General features: G+C 38.7%; 1 protein-coding gene across 3 annotated transcripts in view; it reads left to right on the top strand.

Moving 5' to 3' along the window:
* LOC132394089 (kinesin-like protein KIF27) overlaps positions 1–19,637 on the top strand; it is a 56,305-nt gene that overhangs the window by 17,988 nt on the left and 18,680 nt on the right. For all 3 annotated transcript variants that reach the window (XM_059969803.1, XM_059969805.1, XM_059969804.1), the window contains 2 exons: positions 11,162–11,386; positions 14,858–15,036. In XM_059969803.1, the coding sequence (XP_059825786.1) occupies positions 11,162–11,386; positions 14,858–15,036 (404 nt within the window). The remainder of the gene's footprint in view (positions 1–11,161; positions 11,387–14,857; positions 15,037–19,637) is intronic.

Genomic DNA, 19,637 nt, shown 5'->3' with positions numbered 1-19,637 from the left:
AGTTTGCACTCCTTCCCCTCCCCCACCTTCTAATTCTGGCTTTTGTCCCATCCCTTTCCAGTCCTGATGAAGAGTCTATGCCTGAAACATTGATTGTTTACTCCCCTCCATAGATGCTGTCTGACTTGCTGACTTCCTCCAGCATCTTCTCAAGATTTCCAGCATCGGCAGATTCTCTTGTCAGCAAAAAATAACATGAATTAGCTTTGGTACATATGGCAAAGGAGCATCTTAAGAGATTCAATAAGTACACTATGAGCAAAAGATTAAATAGCAACAGGATAAGGCCCCTTAAAGATCAATGGGGTCATCTATAGGTGGAATCTCAAGAAATGGGCAAGGTCTTAAATGAATATTTCAAGTCTCTTCTTGCTGTGGAGAAGGTCATAGAAGCTAGGAGATTCAGGTAAGAGAATAGTGATGCCTTGAAATATCCACATTACAAAAGAGGAGGTGATAGCAGTCTTAAATGCACAAATGTAGATAAATATCCAAGGACTGTCCAAGTGTATCCTAGGGAGTTGTGGAAAAGTAGGAAAGAAATCGATGGGCCCTGACAAAGATCTTTGGTTCATCATTAACCATGGATGAGATTCTGGAAAAGAAGATGCCAAATGTCACGCCTTTGTTTAAGAAGAGATGCAAGGATAAACAGGAAAACAGTGGGCCACTGAACTTAACATCACTGGTGGGAAAGTTACTGGAGGGAATTCTGAGAGACAGGAATTATCAGCATTTGGAGAGGTAAAGAATTGATTAAGGATATCAGTGTGGCTTTGTGCATCGAAAAACATGTATTAGAAATTTGGTTGAGTTTATTTGAAGAAGTGACTAAGATAATGGATGAGGGCACAGTAGTAGACATTGTTCACATGGATTTTTAGCCAGGCCTTTAATAAAGTCCCACGTGCCTGGGTCTGGAAGGTTAGATCACATGGGATCCAGCGTGAGCTAGCCAATTAGATACAAAATTGACTTGGTGGTCGGTGTCAGAAGATGATACTGGACGATTTTTTTTCAGAGTGGAGGGCTGTGACCAGCAGTGTGTCAGGGGGATCCATGCTGGAGAACTTTTGTTTTTTTATGATTATTAACAGTGTGAATGAGAAAGTTGTTCGCATGTTTAGAAAGTTTGTAGATGACACCAAAAGTGGTGACAGACATGGTGTACAGTAAAGAAGGTTATCTAAGATTACAACAGGGTCTATTTCAACAGGGAAAGTGGGTCAAGAAATGGCAAATGGAATTTACTCAGACAAGTTGAAAGTACTGCATTTTGGTAAGTTAATTGTGGGCAGGACTTGCACAGTAAACAGTAGAGTCCTGGAGAATGCTGTGAAACAGAGACCTGGTAGTAAAAGTATATAATGAAATACTGTACATTGTTCCTTGAAAGTAGCAACATAGATGACAAAGTAGTGAAAAATCATTTGGCACACTTGTCTCCAACAGTTAGGATATTGAGTAGAGTTAAGATTTCATGTTACAAGTGTGTAAGACATTGGTGAGACTGCACTTGGACAATTATGTGCATTTCTGGTTCACGTGGTTGTTACCGAGACTAAAAGACTTGAGTTATAAGGGCTTGACAGGCTGGGGCTTTTTTCCCCTAGGGAGAAGAGGGACTGAAGGCTGTGCATGTCAAAGTGTATAAAATCATGAAGGACATAGATAAGGTGAATGCTCAAAGGCTTTTTCCAGTGTTAGGCATCTAAAGCTAGGAGGCATAGATGTAAGGTGAGGGGAAAAGATTTAAAAGGCACCTTCCGAAAAACTTTTTCACATGGACAATGTTGAGTATTTGAAACGAGCTGCAAGAAGCCGAGTGCTCAAAGTGGGTACATTTACAATATTTAAAAGGCATTTAAACAGGTACATGGATAGGAGAACTTTAGAGGGTATATGGGCCAAATGAAGGCTTTGGTAGGAAGTTTGGTTGACATGACAGATTGAGCCTGAGGGCCAGGTTTCCATGCTGTATAACTCAATTACTTTTATAATGAGTTGTGAAGCTAGGTGTTTTGTTCATTTGGATAGGTCCAGGACTTGAATTCTATGCTTTGAAATAGAAGCTGAGCTAATTTAAGATATAACAAGGAAGATGTTCTCTCTCTGTGAGCAATCTCATGCAGCTTATATCATCAATGTTGAAGTGAACTAATATAATAATTATTCCTTGCCTATCATTCTTCCCTTCTTACAAACATTATGTTCTTGAAGCTAAAATACACCCATCAAAGTTTAAACATTGCTTCAAAATGAACTTTCAACTTTAATTTCAGCGTAGAGATCATCATTTCAGCTCTGAAACTAACAGCTAATATTTTGTTCCTTTTAGAGATAATAAACTGGAGATTGTTCATCCAACTTCAAAAGAAATTGTATAGTGCTATTATCCCAGAGTAGAATATCTTGAGCTCATTTCTGTGTACTTTAGCAATCCTAAGGAAATAGATCTTATTTTTTTGTTGGGGTTACTTCCTTGCTAGTACTTTTTCATGAGTAAAACTCTGCCAAGTTATGTCAAGAATAATCAGGAGTGAATTTTTAAATTGCTTCTCAAAATGGCAGTTCATATTTACTCACAGACAAGATCTTAACATGCTAACATGTGACAAACACTCAAATTGTACTTTAGCTAATGCCTTCAACCCATAAGGAGCTGCAGAGCCCATAATATCTGGATTGCTCAAATAGTTAATATGTATGAAGAGACTTGTGCTCAGAGGCCATTAGGGTTGGTTTGATGAGAATAACCTGGAGATCCAAACACTAATTGCAAACACAATGGATTCTACTAAACATCTAGAGAAAAACAACAACTCTAAATGGACCTCAAACCTGAGGTACAACAGAAATATTGTGACTGAAAAATAAATAGTGGGGCTTGGCCAGAGCACAAGTAGTACATCAACTCATCGATAATCATATGTACAGATTCTTCAGCACTGTCAAGGCCATTTATGGCTCAAACATCCAAGATGAAAGTGAACTTATCTACAAAGGAAAGCAATCAGCATCTGATGGAAAGAGCATTTCAAAGAAATCCTCACTGTGACTTTGTCCATAACATGAATATCTTTCATTCCATTCTAAAAATTATTTGCCTTCGTCCCTTACCAACAGAGGCCAATAAAAAGTAAAGTTGACACTGCTGAAGTTCTAAAGCTTCAATCATAATGTATGGGAAGAAAAGGATGTACTAAAATACTTCAGGATTCTGTTATGAAGCTATCTTCTCAAAAGGAGGCAAATCCAACTACAGTATGTCCCTTTTGTCTGCTATAAGGGAAGTTATTACCAGGGTTCTCCTTTATTGCCTTTTCCTAGTGGTCAAAGTACTTCTCCAGAAATACATTGTGGATTCTTGTCCTCTAGAGATCTTCACCACAAATCAACTCCCAAGAGAAATACAAGGAGCAGTATTAATTATTATTCCTAAATACATCATGATAATGAGAAATTTCTTGTAAAGATCAACCACGATTTGAACATTGGGTGAGCAATAACCCTAGTGGTTCACAATTCTAGAATCTAAGATTTCAGGGTGTCATCGATCTTAAATGATCCTTGATCTGTGCTGCCCAAGCATCAATGCATACTGGAGCAGATCCTGCAGAAAGTTATGTATTTGTCTTCTCCTGCATGGAAAAACCTTAGCCTGCTGATATTTTGCTCTTCATTAATGATAAAATAGAAACATGATTCTCTATACTACAGTGGAGAACAAAGTCTATAGATCAGAGTCAATCTTATCAGTGTAAGGGGGAATGTCTGCCCTACCTCTGACACATACCCATCAGCTGCAACTTATGCAGCACATTCAGCAGGACCATCACTGAGAAAGTTCTTCGTAAGGAGCTTATGTATATAAAAATAGCTCTGTACCTCACCCATAGTTACTGCAGACAATGGGACATAAGAAACATATGAGTTCCCTAGCACATAATGGAAACTCTGTTTAGTCATTTGAATCCTGCTGTTTACCTTGAACATCTGACGGTACACCAGAGGAACTGGCCTTTCAGTACGCAATATTGTGCTGAACTAATTCAGCAAATGACCTCTTATTAAATGAGTCTCTTCTGCCTGCATGTGGTTCATATCGCTCTGTTCTCTGCATACTCGTATTCATGTCTAAGAACCTTATAAATGCCTTAATTGTATTTGCCTTTACCACTACCCTGGCACAGCATTCCAGCCATCCACTGTTCTCCTTTGAACTTTCCCTCTTTCACCTTAAATGTACAACCTCTAGTATTAGACATTTCGACTTTGGGAGAAAGATTCCATCTGTCTACTCCATCTATGTGTCTCATTTTTTTTGTAGGAATGGAGAGTTTGGAAAACTTGCTTCTATCTTGAGTGAACAGCAATTTGAAATGAAATAGGTGACCTAGTTCTACACAACATTCGAACAGAGAGAAGCGTCCCCACCTTTTGGATGAACCGGACCTGGTTGCATCGAGATTCATCGTCACCGAGGAAGACGTTAGAAGAGCCTTCCTGAAGATAAATCCAAGGAAGGCGACAGGCCCAGATGGAGTCCCAGGACGGGTTCTCCGGGCCTGTGCAAGCAAGTTAGCTGTGGAGTGTTTGCTGACATCTTCAACCCTGCTTCAGCCTAAGATCCCCTCATGTTTTAAGAAGGCAACGATAATCCCGGTGCCGAAGAAAAGCAAGGTGGCATGCCTGAATGACTATTGACCTGTGGCTCTGACATCAATTGCTATGAAGTGCTTCAAGCGATTGGTTATGGCACAAATCAACCATAACCTACCGGTCAACCTGGACGCTTTGCAATTCGCCTAACGGAGCAACAGGTCAATGGCAGATGCCATCTCTCTGGCACTACATTCCTCCTTAGAACACCTGGAGAATAAAGACGCATATGTAAGGCTCCTTTTCATTGATTACAGCTCTGCCTTTAATACCATCGTTCCAAATAAACTGATTGCTAAGCTCCAGAACCTGGGTCTTAGCACTCAGATCTGCAGCTGGATCTTCAACTTCCTCACAGACAGGACCCAGTCTATAAAAATAGGGGACAAGCTCTCCTCTATAATCATTCTGAGCACCGGTACCCCACAAGGCTGTGTACTCAGCCCCCTGCTGTACTCACTGTACACCCATGATTGTGTAGCCAAGTTTCCATCGAACTCAATATATAAGTTTGTTGATGACACCACAATTGTAGGCCGTATCTTGGGTAATGATGAGTCTGAGTACAGAGAGGAAATTAAGAACCTGTTGGCATGGTGCAAAGACAATAACCTATCCCTCAACGTCAGCAAGACGAAGGAATTGGTTGTTGACTTCAGAAGGAGTAGCGGACCACATGACCCCATCTACATCGGTGGTGCGCAGGTGGAACAGGTCAAAAGCTTTAAGTTCCTCCGGGTGAATATCACAAATGACATGACTTGGTCTAACCAAGCAGAGTCCACTGCCAAGAAGGCCCACCAGTGCCTTTACTTCCTGAGAAAGCTGAAGAAATTTGGCCTGTCCCCTAAAACCCGCACTAATTTTTATAGATGCACCGTAGAAAGCATTCTTCTAGGGTGCATTACAACCTGGTATGGAAGTTGTCCTGTCCAAGACCAGAAGAAGCTGCAGAAGATTGTGAACATAGCCCAGCACATCACACAAACCAATCTTCCATCCTTGGACTCACTTTACACTGCACGCTGTCGGAGCAGTGCTGCCAGGATAATCAAGGACCCGATCCACCCAGCCAACACACTTTTTGTCCCTCTTCCATCTGGGAGAAGGTTCAAGAGCTTGAAGATTCGTATGGCCAGATTTGGGAACAGCTTCTTTCCAACTGTGATAAGACTGCTGAACAGATCCTGATCCGGATCTGGGCCGTACCTTTCAAATATCTGTTCCTGACTTGCACTACCTTACTTTCCCTTTTCTATTTTCTAATTATGATTTATAATTTAATTTTTTATTATATTTACTTTGATTTGTACTTCAGGGAGCTCGAAGCGCAGAATCAAATTTTGCTGTGATGATTGTACGCTCTAGTATCAATTGTTTGATGACAATAAGGTAAAGTATTCTTAGCAATGCTCTAAGCAAATGTTGCACTAGGATTAATATCACTCCATATATATATTTAAACTAATGTTAACATTTTGTAATTGAAACATTCCAATCCAAATTTATCATTATGATTGTAACCACCACTTTCCCCCAAATAAATATGCAATTAAAATTGCTTGTCCAAATATGACATTATGCAAAAAACTGGCTTGCATTATAACATTAAAGCAATAAAACAAACAAAATTGATTGGAGGGCCTTTTTAGCAGATATTTCATATCCAAAGATCCTATACTTCAAGTATTTATACCAGAATATGAGCATGATGTTAAAAATCATTGACGAAAGACTGCAGAAATAAAGTTCCATTGTAGCTGTAGATTCCTTCCTCAACTGTATTTTGTTGTTAAGTAGTTTTCTTTGTGATTTAACTTGTGCTGGCTGCAGTGCGCAAGTAGAGAATATGCTAGCGGTGTGATGCTGTTATATCTTTCAAACCTTAGACTTCATCCCTATTCAAGACCATAAGACATAGGAGCAGAATTAGGCAATTTGGCCCATCAAGTCTGTTCTACCATTCAATCATGGCTGATTCCTTTTCCCCCTCCTCAACCTCATCCCCGGCCTTCTCCCTGTAACCTTTGATGCCATGTTCAATCAAGAACCTATCCATCTCTGCCTTAAATGTCCAACGACCTAGCGTTTGCAACTGCCTGTGGTAACAAATTCCACAAATTCACCACCCTCTAGCTAAAGAAATTTCTTCACATCTCTGTTTTAAATGGACACCACTCTAACCTAAGGCTGTTTCCATTTGTCCTAGACTCCCCCAGCATGGGAAAGATCCTTTCCACATCTACTCTGTCTAGGCCTTCCGACATCCAAAAGGTTTCAATCAAATCCCCCCCTCATCCTTCTAAATTCTAGGTAGTACAGACCCAAAGCTAACAAATGTTCCTCGTATGATAACCCTTTCATTCCCAGAATCATCCTTGTGAATCTTCTCTGAACCCTCTCCTATGCCAACATATTTTTTCTTAGATGAAGAGCCCAAAACTGTTCGCAATACTCAAAGTAAGGACTCATCAGTGCCTTATAAAACCTTAGCATCACATCCTTGCTCTTGTATTCCAGACCTTTTGAAATGAACACAAACATTGCATTTGCCTTCCTCACCACTGACTCTACCTGCAAGTTGACCTTTAGGGTGTTCTGCACAAGGACCCCCAAGTCCCCTTGCATCTCTGATATTTGGATTTTTCTCCCCATTTAGAAAATAGTCTGTACATTTATTTCTACTACCAAAATGCGTGACCATGCATTTTCCAACATTGTATTTCCTTTGCCACTTCCTTACCTATTCTCCTAATCTGTCTAAATCCTTCTGCAGCCTATCTGTTTCCTCAATACTACCTGCCCCTCCACCAATCTTTGTATCATCTGGAAACTTGACAACAAAGCCATCTGTTCCTTCATCTAAATCACTGATATATAGCATAAAAAGAAGCAGTCCCAACACTGACCCCTGTGGAACACCACTAGTCACTGGCAGCCATTCAGAAAAGTATCTTTTTATTCCCACTCACTGCCTCCTAACAATCTGCCAATGCTCTAACCATGCCAGTAACTTTCCTATAATACCATGGACTCTTAACTTGGTAAGCAGCCTCATTTGTGGCACCTTGTCAAAGGACTTATGAAAATTCAAATATACAACATCCATTGCATCTCTTTTATCTGTCCAACTTGTAATCTCAAAGAATACCAACAGGTTTTTCCGGCAAGATTTTTCCTTAAGAAAACCGTGCTGACTTTGTCCTATCTTGTACTGTGTCACTAAGTACTCTATAGCATCACCCTTAACAATTGACTCCAACATCTTTCCAACCACTGAGGTGAGGCTAGCAGGTCTATAATTTCCTCCTTTCGTAAGGAGTGGAGTGACATTTGCAATTTTCCAGTTCTCTTGTACCATGCCAGAGTCTAATGATTTTTGAAAGTTCATTACTAATGGCTCCGCAGTCTTTACCACTATCTCTCTCAGAACCTGAGGGTACAGTTCATCTGGTTCAGATGACTTATGTACCCTTAGGTCTTTCAGCTTTTTGAGCACCTTCTCCCTTGTAATAGTAACTGCACTCACTTCTCTTCCCTCGCACCCTTCAACATCTGGCACACTACTAGTGTCTTCCACAGTTAAAATTGATGCAAAATACTCATTTAGTTCAACTGCCATCTCCTTGTCCTCTGTTATTTTTTCTCCAGCCTCATTTTCTAGTGGTCTTATATCCACTCTCATCTCTCTTTCATTTTTCACATACTTGAAAAAGTTTTACTATCCACTTTGAGATTGTTTGCTAGCTTGCTTTCATATTTCATCCTTTCCCTCCTTATGATTCTTCTTGTTGCTCTCTGTAGCTTTTTAAAAGCTTCGCAATCTCTCTCACCACTAATTTTAGATGTATCATTAAGCTCAGAATCACTGTGATGTACTGAGCTATTTACATTAATAGGAATAATGTAAATTGTTTACATGTACAATAACTTGAATTTACAGTAATTCGCATGTTACATGTACAGTAACAAATTTTTAAGAATGTAGTTTTGCAAATATCTATCACTAGTACTTTACTTTGCATTGGTATTGATACTTTGCATCAGTATTCAAAAAGGAAAAGGACATGAAAGATAGCGAGATCATTGTGGAGCATGATAACATGTTAGGGCATTTTGAGATTAAGAAAGATATGGTGTTGAGTTTCTAGAAGAATAGAGCCTGATACACTTACACCCCAGGTTATTGGGAATAGCAAGAGATGGGCGTTGGCCAAGTTCTTCATGTCCATTCTAGGCACAGGCAAGGCCCTGGAGGACTGTTAACTAGCTAATAGGGGAATGGGGATAATTCTCCAATTTCCAGACCAGCTGTTGGAGAGGATTCTTGGGGATAAGATTTATGAATATTTTTAAAAGCATGCCATAATTGGAGCAGTGGAGGCTAGGACAAGACCTGATAGAAATTCATAAAATCTTGAGAGGGATAGATGGAGTAGACAGCCAGTATATTTTTCCGAGGGTCAAAATGTCTAATAGTAGAGGTCACTGAGTGGTAAATAATTCAAAGGAGATGTGTGAGGCAAGTTATTTTACACAAAGACTGGTGGGTGTATGAATATGCAGAGAATGGAACAATATGGACCATGTGCAGGCAGAAGGGGTTAGTTTAATTAGGCATCATTAGTTTAATTAGTTTGCCACTACATTGTGGGCTGAAAACTCTGATTCTGTGCTATACTGTTCTGTACTATGTCAGAGACATTTAGATATTGTAGAGCAGACCAACTTGACAGCATGATTTATCAGAAGGTCTTCAAGATAGTCTGAAAGTAGTGTCTTTGTTTTCTATGTCGGTGACTTAGAACCTACATATGGATGGCCATATCTCATAGCTTGGCCACAGCAGTAAGGCTTTGAGGGCGCTTGGAACTGTGTGACCGCAAAAGGTAATTACAACTGCAGGTGGCTTTCAAGGGCCAAATGGGCCAAATACATATTGATACAGATCATTATTTCTTTGCCTAAGAGAGCAACATCTGTTTTGGAAAACTGCAAAGGGACTTCAGTACAGTATTGCTCTTTGTTACATTGTGTATTAAAAAACATTAGAGAAAGATCAAAACTGTATACGTTTATACAGTACCTTTATAACCAACAATTAAAACTGCAACAAATTAATTGGCATATGATTAATTAACATTGTTATTTACAGCCAGTTAATTAGAGTCAAGGAAAAGTATTAAGAATAAAGGAAAGGCATGAAGTCAATGAGAAATATATGCAAAATTATGAGGGGTATAGATAGGGTAAATGCAAGCAGTCTTTTTCCACTGAGGTTGGGTAGAACTACAACCAGAGGTCATGGTTTAAGGGGAGTATAACGGGAAACTTCTTCATTCAGAGGATCATGAGAGTGTGGAATGAGCTGCCAACACAAGTGGTCCATGTGTGCTCAATTTCAACATTTAAGAGAAGTTTGATAGGTATGTGGATAGTATGGATATGGAGGGCTATGGTCCCGGTGCAGGTCATTGGGAGTAGGCAGTTTAAATGCTTTTGTCATGGATTAGAAGGTCCAAAGAGCCTGTTTCTGTGCAGTATGACTCAATGTCAGCAAATTATTTAAATTTACCATCCTGAATCCCACCAGTTTAGGACTCCTAAGAGAGCATGGAAGCCTCAAATCAACTGGGATTCTTCACTCATGATTTTCTGCCTACACTCCCAATTGAACACTTCATGGGTGTCCAGTGCAAATGTGTCAGTCTGCTGCAAATGTGTCCAATAGATCTCTGAGAGGTTTGGAAGAATGTCTGCAAGGACAAAACAGTTTAAAATTCACTGAGATTAATCAAATGTTAATTTTTTTCAATGTTTTAATTGCGCCAATGTTCTGAATGATTCTCAATAAAATAAACATCCAGGAACATGCATAATTTAGCATTGTTTTGATAATCAGCTAAGCCAAAGAGCCTGGCTAGTTTAGTATCAAAAGTTATTTTTTGTTTGTTGCATGAACAAGGGTTGTTCTTGCTCTCCTATGTGATAGTATCATTTCATAGAAATACCTGTTGTCCTATAAGGTCCTCAACATTTAAGATTGTTGTTACCAGCAAGTCAACAAAAATTGATCTATATTGGTAAATATGTATTTGCCACCCAAGTCAAAGAAGAGTGCCGGCAATCATTTGTTGCCTGTTTCCCAATTTTCTGGCCAGTGTTCAATATTCTGCAAATACAATATGTTAACATTTTTATGTGCATGCTTTACTTATAGGCTAACAGAAATTAATAATTTATGTATTGTACCCAAATTGCTCTATTTAGGACATGTTGTTATTAAGCATATTTAAGTGAAAGGGTGTCAAAGTGAGTAGAGAACAAGTAATTTCCTACTTAGCTATAAATGAGCAAGAAGAGCCTATACAATGTATGAGAACATCTGATGTATCAATTAAGAAACAATATTTGGTGTAGATACCTAAAAGCTTAGCAAAAATATTAATCATGAAATCTTGGGACATGAATGTTTCACTTTTTAAATTTCACTTTACAGAATGATAAAATGGTTGAACAACAGCTTATTATTGATCAACTCCAGAAAGAATTACAGGTCCTTAAATCTGACAAGTTTTCACATCATAGCAGCTATTCAAATGAAACATCTTTAGCTGTGACTGCAGCAAGAAGACCTCATACTGTGCCATTATCAAATATTCATATGAAGTCTTTCAGTATAATGCAGTCTCATCAAACTGAATCGATTGCGCGCTCCAGAAAGGTAATATTTATTCATAAAATAATATTTTAGGATTTTCATATGATTTTGTCTTATAATGTTATTCAAATATGATACAAAATACAAAGATTTGTAAATCACTTTCATACATTTGTGTTGACAATCTGTTAGCTGTGCACCATCTGTCAATTGTTATTTAATCTTAATCAGTGTTTCCTTAAATGAATTCCAATGGGGTAAAAAAACCAGGAAAATGAGACGATGAAAGGCTGATTTGTTGTTAACTGTTAGCTAACCCTGTTACAAGTGAAAATTAGTCCCATGTCTGTATTTTAATAATGGACAGATTTGAACTGTTGGGAATACTGCAATATAGAGACTTTCTCAGAGGAAAGAGCATTCAGAAATATTCATAATCTCTAATAAACGTCAATTGGCTAAACTTAGAGATATTGCTGGACCTCATTACTAAACCTTGGTGAATATCTGACCAAATTGCTATTTAGTTATGTAAATATTGAATAGAGATAGGTGGAGATGGGGGCAGTTGATGGGAGTTCAAGTCCGGAGAATGGAATAGAAAGGAAAATATTGTAATCTTAGATTGGCATTGTTCCCCAGAATCCTGAGAATAAATTCTGTTTCTCTATGTAATGTTAAGTGTCTAAAAGTTATTTTTTTTCTGCAACCTCAAGCTGTGCTTTAAAGAACTGTCTGTTAGGTTACTGGAAAAACTGGGCAGAGGTTCATATCGCAAGTTGCAAATAATGCTAATACAAAGCAGGTTCATGTTGGTATGTTAAGAAAAAAGTTCACTATCCTCCAGTCATGCCACTGTTGTAATTCTCATTATGTACAACAAAACTGAAATGTTGTCCTAGTAATCTAAGAGACTGATAAGTCAATAGAGAAATATGCTTCATCAATAGGTGCTTGATATTGGTATTGCTACTGGCTAATTATTGTCGCCTGTAGCAAGATCCAGTGAAAAGCATGTCTTGCATACAGTTTATACAGATCATGAGTAGATTCTAAGTCAGCCGTCCATCTTATCATACATTGAGGTCCATTCAGGAATCTGATAATAGTAGGATAGAAGCTGTCCTTGAGCCTGGCCTTATGTGTTTTCAGGCTTTTGTATCTTCTGCCCAATGGGAGAGAGAAGGGAGAATGTTCTGTGTCGCTGGGGTCTTTGATAATACAAGGGTAACAAGAAGTGTAGACAAAGTCCACAGAGAGGATGCTGGTTCCCATAATGGGCTGAACTGCATCCAGAACTCTCTGCAGTTTCTTGTGGTCACGTGCAGAACAGTTGCCACACCAAGCTATTATGCATCCACATAGAATGCTTTCAATGTGCAGAAATAAAAATGGGTAAGAGTTGATGGGGGCATGCTAAATTGCTTTAGCTTCATAAGGAAGTAGAGGCACTAGTGAACTTTCTTGGTTGTGATATCTACGTAATTGGCTTTAGGTGATGTTCATAGTTAGGAATTTGAAACTCTCAGCCCCTCTCAACTACAACACAGTTGATGTATACAGGAGCATGTCCTCCTTTCTATAGTCAAATATCAGGTTTTGTTGACATTGAGGGAAAGGTTGTTACCACACCACCATTAAGCGCCCTATCTCTTTCCTGTACTCTAACTCATTATTATTTGACATGAGGCCCACTACGGTGGTACCATCTGCAACTTGTAGATGGAGTTAGAACAGAATCTGCCATGCGGTCATGAGTGTGGAGCTGCAGTGTTTAGAACAATCATGGCGTGGGTGTTGCTGCCTGTCCTTATTGATTGCAATCTGTTGGTCAGAAAGTCAAGGATCCAGTTGCAGAGGGAGGCATTGACTCCCAGGGTCAGGAGTTTGGTAGTGAGTTTCTTTGAATAATAGTATTGAAGACAGAATTGTAGTCAATAAACAGTAGTCTGTTCAGATGCTCCAGGGATGAATGTAGGGCCATGGCACATTGCTGTGGGTCAAGGTTTTCTGGAAGGCTGGAACTGATGCATGCTCTGACCAGCCTCTGAAAGCACCATGATGGTAGATGTCAGAGCCACTTGTTAGTAGTCATTAAGGCATGTTATTTTGTTTTCCTTGGGATAATAGTGGTCTTCTTACAGCAAGAGGGAACCACAGCCTAAAGCAGGGGGAAGTTAAAAATGTCTGCAAGTATCCCTGCCAGCTGATCTGCACAGGATCAAAGTACACAAACAGGAGCACCATCCAGGCCTGATGCTTTATGCAGGTTCACCCTCTGGAAGACTGATCTTAAGTCCACGACCATGATTGTAGATTCGGTGCACTGGAGACTGTCAGTGATAGGTGGTGACTCACCTGTTCCCTTCTGTTTCAAAAATGTTAAGCCCTTCAGGATGGGATGTGCTGTTGTCAGCCATGTTGTTTGAGCACATTTTGTAACCATTACAGTAAGTAAGCCCTGCCACAATTGATGGCAGGACTGGGACTCTATTTTGGACAGGTGCTGTCTCTTAGTGTCGTCTGATAGTTTTATGGAGATCATATCTTGTTTGTATTTTGGTTAGAAAGCATAAGTATTCTGCACTATCAGCATGCAATCAACCAATGTTGAAAAGTTTAAAGTTGCAGAGAAAAGGGAAGGGATAGAAGAAAAAGATTTATGATACGGTGGCAAACAGGTGGAATGAATGACATGAGATTGTGGTGCCAGCTGAAAGAGAGTGATAAAGGCTAATGAATAACAAAAACATGAATTTCCACTTGGCATACTTTACTTATTATTATTTAATTATTTATGGTTTTATATTGCTATATTTCTACACTATTCTTGGTTGGTGCGACTGTAACGAAACCCAATTTCCCTTGGGATCAATAAAGTATGTCTGTCTGTCTATCAAAATGCTGGAATACTCAGAAGGTCAGGGTGCATCTGTGAGAAGAGAAACATAGGGAACAGTTTCGGTTAGAGATTTTTCATCAGAAGTCTGGAAGAGGTGTAGATAGAAGGACATAAATAAAATGAAATATGGATAACAAATGAGAAAAGAGCAAAAACAAAACTGTGCCTTATGTTTAATTCTGGAACTGCTAATGATCTGAAATTCTGTGTTTTGAATCTTGAAGTCTGTAATGTATGTATTGGAAGATAAGCTATTTCGTTAACTTGTATTGAGCTTTGTTGGAATTTGATCAAAGGCTAAAGAGATTAGTGTGGAAGAATGATGAATTAAAATGGCAAGCAACTGGGCTTTGAGGTCACCTTTGCCTGTTAATTAGGGGGTTCTGTCAAGCAGTATCCAATCACTTGGATTTTCCTAGTGTAGTAAAGAGTATTTGCAGAAATATAGAATTCACGGTACAATTGTTAGCTTCACAAGGATGGAGTGTTTAGAACCCTAGTCAATGGGAAAGAGTTAAAAGGCTAGTTATTATTTTTAATTTACTTTTCAGAGGCATTTTAGGCTTTAGAACCTGCAAAATACATACAATTTGCAAAGAAATGTAGCTGAAAAGATGATTATTGTTGGACAGGTGCACACAAGCCCAACTTCGTATGCTCTTGAAAGGGTGATGGCAGAGTTTCGAACACGCACTCAGAAGTTAATGGAGAAATTTGAAGAGCAGGATGAGGTCCTCCACCATAAATTACCTGTTGATAATGGCAATAAGGAAGAAAAGAAGAAAGAAAATGCTAATGCACAACACTCCAGGTACAAAACTGTCAGGGATTGATCTTGCAATTGAAGTAACTTTCCTTCCTTTTGTGCATGGTTTTCATTTGCTTCATGCCTTTGCTATTCAACAAGATCATGGCTGATCTGATAGAAACCTCAACTTCACCTCGATACTCTTAATAATCATTCAAAATTCAAATTTCAAATTAAATGTAAATAAATTTGAATTATTAAATTAAATAAATTAAAGTGCAAATATGTCACTATACACAACCCTGGGATTAATTTACTTGGCGCATTCACAGTAAATACAAAAAACACAATAGAATCAATGAAAGATTGCACCCAACAGAATGAAGTGGATTGAATTGAATTGACTTTATTACATACATCCTTCATATACATGAGGAGTAAAAAATCTTTACGTTACGTCTCCGTCTAAATGTGCAATATGCGATTTATAGTAATTTATATTAAATAGTATGTACAACAGGATAGTCATTATAACATAAAAATACAGTTGTGTCAGCATGAGTTAAGCAGTCTGATGGCCTGGTGGAAGAAGCTGTCCCGCAGTCTGTTGGTCCTAGCTTTTATGCTGTGGTAACATTTCCCAGATGGTAGCAGCTGGAATAGTTTGTGGTTGGGGTGACTCAGGTCCCCAATAATCCTTCGGGCCCTTTTTAAATAACTGTCTTTCTAAATGTCCTGAATAGTGGGAAGTTCACATTTACAGATGCACTAGGTTGTCTGCACCATTCTCTGCAGAGTCCTGCGATTGAGGAAAGTACAGATCCTATATCAGCTAGTGATGCAGCCAGTCAGGATGCTCTCAATTGTGCTCCTATAGTAAGTTCTTAGGATTTGGGGGTCCACACCAAACTTTTTCAACCGTCTGAGATGAAAGAGGCGCTATTGTGGCTTTTTCATCACACAGCCGGTATGTACAGACTGCATGAGATCCTCGGTGATGTTTATGCCAAGAAACTTAAAGCTGTTCACCCTCTCAACCCCAGATCCATTGATGTCAATAGGGGTTAGCCTTTCTTCATTCCTCCTGTAGTCCACAACCAGCACCTTTTTTTTGTGACATTGAGGAATAGGTTGTTTTCTTGAAACCATCGTGATGGGATGATGTCTTCTTCTCTGTAGGCTGCCTCATTATTATTTGTGATAAGGCCAATCAATGCAGTATCGTCTGCAAATTTAATTAGCAGATTGGAGCTGTGGGTGGAGACACAGTCATGGGCAAATAGAGAATAATGGAGGGGGCCTTGTGCACAGCCCTGAGGGGCTCCTGTATTGAGGGCCAGAGGGGCAGAGGTGAGGAAGCCCACTCTTACCACCTGCTGGCAATCTGACAGGAATTCCAGGATCCAGTTACACAAGGCAGGGTGAAGGCTGAGGTCTCTGAGCTTCTTGTTGAGCCTAGAGGGAATTATGGTATTGAATGCTGAACTGTAGTCCAAGAACAGCATTCTCACATTAGCATTTCTCTTCTCTAGATGTCACATGGACAAACAACCAATGTGCAAAAGACATCAACATGTACAAATACAAAAAGAAACACAAAGGGTAATAATAATAATAATAAATAAACAATAAATGCTGAGAACGTGAGAACATTCACCCCTTTATCATTGAATGTATCTATTTTGGCTTTGAAATATTCAAAGATTTTGTTTGTGGCATTCTTGAAAGAAGGAATTTTCAAAAGCAATAGTCCACTATCACTTAAATATTATCCCTCCTAACATGCCTTCACCCCATAATCTTTGATAGCCTTAATTAAGAACTAGAAAATGTGATAAATTTTAAATTTTAAACCTTTTGATGCATTATATAAAAATTGATGAACACCCAATCCCAATGTATAGAGAGAATAGTTCTGTTTATGCTCTCAACATTTAAGATTGAGTTACTTTGGATGAGGAATTAACAACATGTTTTCTTTTAATGCTTAATTTTTGTGGTAAATTTTGAAATGTAATATTTAAATTATACACAGTTAACAATCTTAAGTACATTCAATAAATTTTTATGTTAAGAATTTTTCTAAAGATTTACTAGAAATTATGTTTTTTATGCTATGGGATTGAAATTTACCTTAAATCTGATCATTTAAAGCAGTCAGGAAATCCTCGTCCACGTTATGTGCTTCCAAAAATTCTGTTTTTTTATCAGACTTGGATTATGTGTACTTGATTGTCATGAAGCTGTAACAACAGACTTTTTCCTGGGGATTTAAGTTGGCCCTGTTTTCTTAAAAGCACTTGAACCTACTGGGGAGCTCTGCAGTAAAGATTCCAGCAGGATGGAATACTTTTCCTTTAGATATTTCTGTTTTCCAACATGTTGTTAACATTCTTCACAATATTACATAGAAACATATAAATCAGAAATGGATGCGGGCTAATCAGTTCCTTGATCCTGCACTGGCATTGAATATGACCTGCATTATTAGTAGTAGTAGTAGTAGTAGTATTCTTCTTCTTCTTCGTATTCTTCTTCTTCTTCGTATTCTTCTTCTTCTTCGTATTCTTCTTCTTCTTCGTATTCTTCTTCTTCGTATTCTTCTTCGTATTCTTGTTCATATTCCATAGTTTTGTCTTTTTTCCAATCACCTACCACATCTTTGCTTATCAAGAATCTATTGCACTACCTGTAAGATATGTCAAAATTCACTTCCATTCCTCTTTGCAGAAGAGAGTTCCAAAAATTCATGACTTCTTTCCCACCAACTGCATTCCCTTCTCCTGCATTTAAAGTAACTTGGATCTGTTCTGAAACCCTCTCCACCCAATCCATTAACATATTCTTTGCAGTGATCTTTACCCAGCTACCAGAACTTTTCTTTAAAGCCCAATTTCCTCCTTGTTCAATGATCATCTCTCCCCATGGTCCTTTCCCCACCTTACTAATCTTTTCTGTATCAGCTCTCTCATGTCATAGTCTTTTCCCCACTTTTCTCCATTGTCCTTTCACTATTATCCTACATACTCATGCTCAGAACTCACTGATTCTATTTTCCTGTCTGTAGTAATGGGAAATTGGAGTGGAAAGCACTGGCATGTATTTTGTGGACATATATCAAAGTTCAAAGTAAATTTATTGTCAAAGTAGATATCACTACTTATGACCCTGAGATACATTTTCTTGTGGGCAATGACAGTATATTCAAGAAAAATAATAGAATCAAAGAAAGACCTCACCCAACAGGACAGCCAAACGACTAATGTGCAAAAAACAACAAACTGTGCAAATACTGAATAAGTAAATAAATTAACAAACAAACAGAAAATATCAAGAACATGAGATGAAGAGTCCTTGAAAATAAGTCCATAGGTTGTGTGAACAATTCAGTGATGGGACGAGTACAGTTGAATAAAGTTATCTCCTCTGATTCAAGAGCCTGATAGTTGAGGGGTATTAACTATTCCTGAACTTGGTGTATGGGTCCTGAGGTTCCTCTAACTGCTTTCTAATGGAAGTAATGAGAAGAGAGCATACTCTGGATGATGGGGTTCCTTAATGATGGATATTACTTTCTGGTATCAGCATTTCTTGTCGATGTGTTCAATACTAGGGAAGTCTTTACCCGTGATGGACTGGGCCTTATCCACTACTTTTTGTAGAATTTTCTATTCAAGGGTTTTGTTGTTTCCATACTAGGCTGTGATGCAATCAGTCAATAGACTCCCCACCTCACATCTATAGAAGTTTGTCAATGTTTTAGATGTCATGCGAAACCTTTGCAAACTTCTAAGTAGAGGCTCTGTCGTGTTTTGTTTGTAATGGTACTTACATGCTGTTCCCAGGACAGATCTTCTGAAATGGTAACAATGAGGAATTTAAAGTTGCTGACCCTCTCCACCTCTGATTTCTCCCAATGAGACTGGCTAATGGACTTCCTGTTTCCTCCTCCTGAAGTCAATAATGAGCTCCTTGGTTTTGCTGACATTAATGAACAAGTCCTTGTTGGGGCACCACTCTGCCAGATTTTCAATTTCTTTCCTACATGCTGATTCATCTTTACCTTTGATTCGATTAATGACAGTGGTGTCATCAGCAAATTTAAATAAGGCATCGGAGCTGTGCGTAACCTCACAGTCACAGGTACAAAGCAAGTAGAGCAGGGTGTTAAGCATGCAGCCTTGTGATGCACCTGTGCTAATTAAGATTGTGGAAGAGATGTTGCCAATCCAAACTGACTGGGGTCTGCAAGTTAGGAAATCGAGGATCCAACTGCACAACAGCTATAGAGGCCAAGGTCTTGAAGCTTATTGATTTGTTTTGAGGGAATTTACATACAAAGCCAAGAATTGCTAATTCTAACCTGCTTTGAATGCCATGCACATTAGAACTTTGTAGTACTTAAAAATCCTGTGCTAATTCCTATTTTTTCACATTGAACACTTGCCAGCAATTGTTTTAAAATTGTCTGATTGAACTCTTTCAGGTTGTATTCTGTGTGTGGCTATATGGAAATGAATTTGAGCAGAAACCCATTGAGGTTGGGCAGGGTGGGGGGACTGCAGAAACTTAAAATGAATATATTTTGGACCAAATTTACTTTATGCTTCGAACATAAACTTCTCCTTCAGGGTTTCCATTGTGTATTGCGTTAATAGATATTT

Source organism: Hypanus sabinus, chromosome 5, assembly GCF_030144855.1.
Source record: "Hypanus sabinus isolate sHypSab1 chromosome 5, sHypSab1.hap1, whole genome shotgun sequence".
NCBI classification, from domain to species: domain Eukaryota; kingdom Metazoa; phylum Chordata; class Chondrichthyes; order Myliobatiformes; family Dasyatidae; genus Hypanus; species Hypanus sabinus.
The sequence above is the reverse complement of the archived record's forward strand: the minus strand, read 5'-3'. Positions and strand labels throughout refer to the sequence as shown.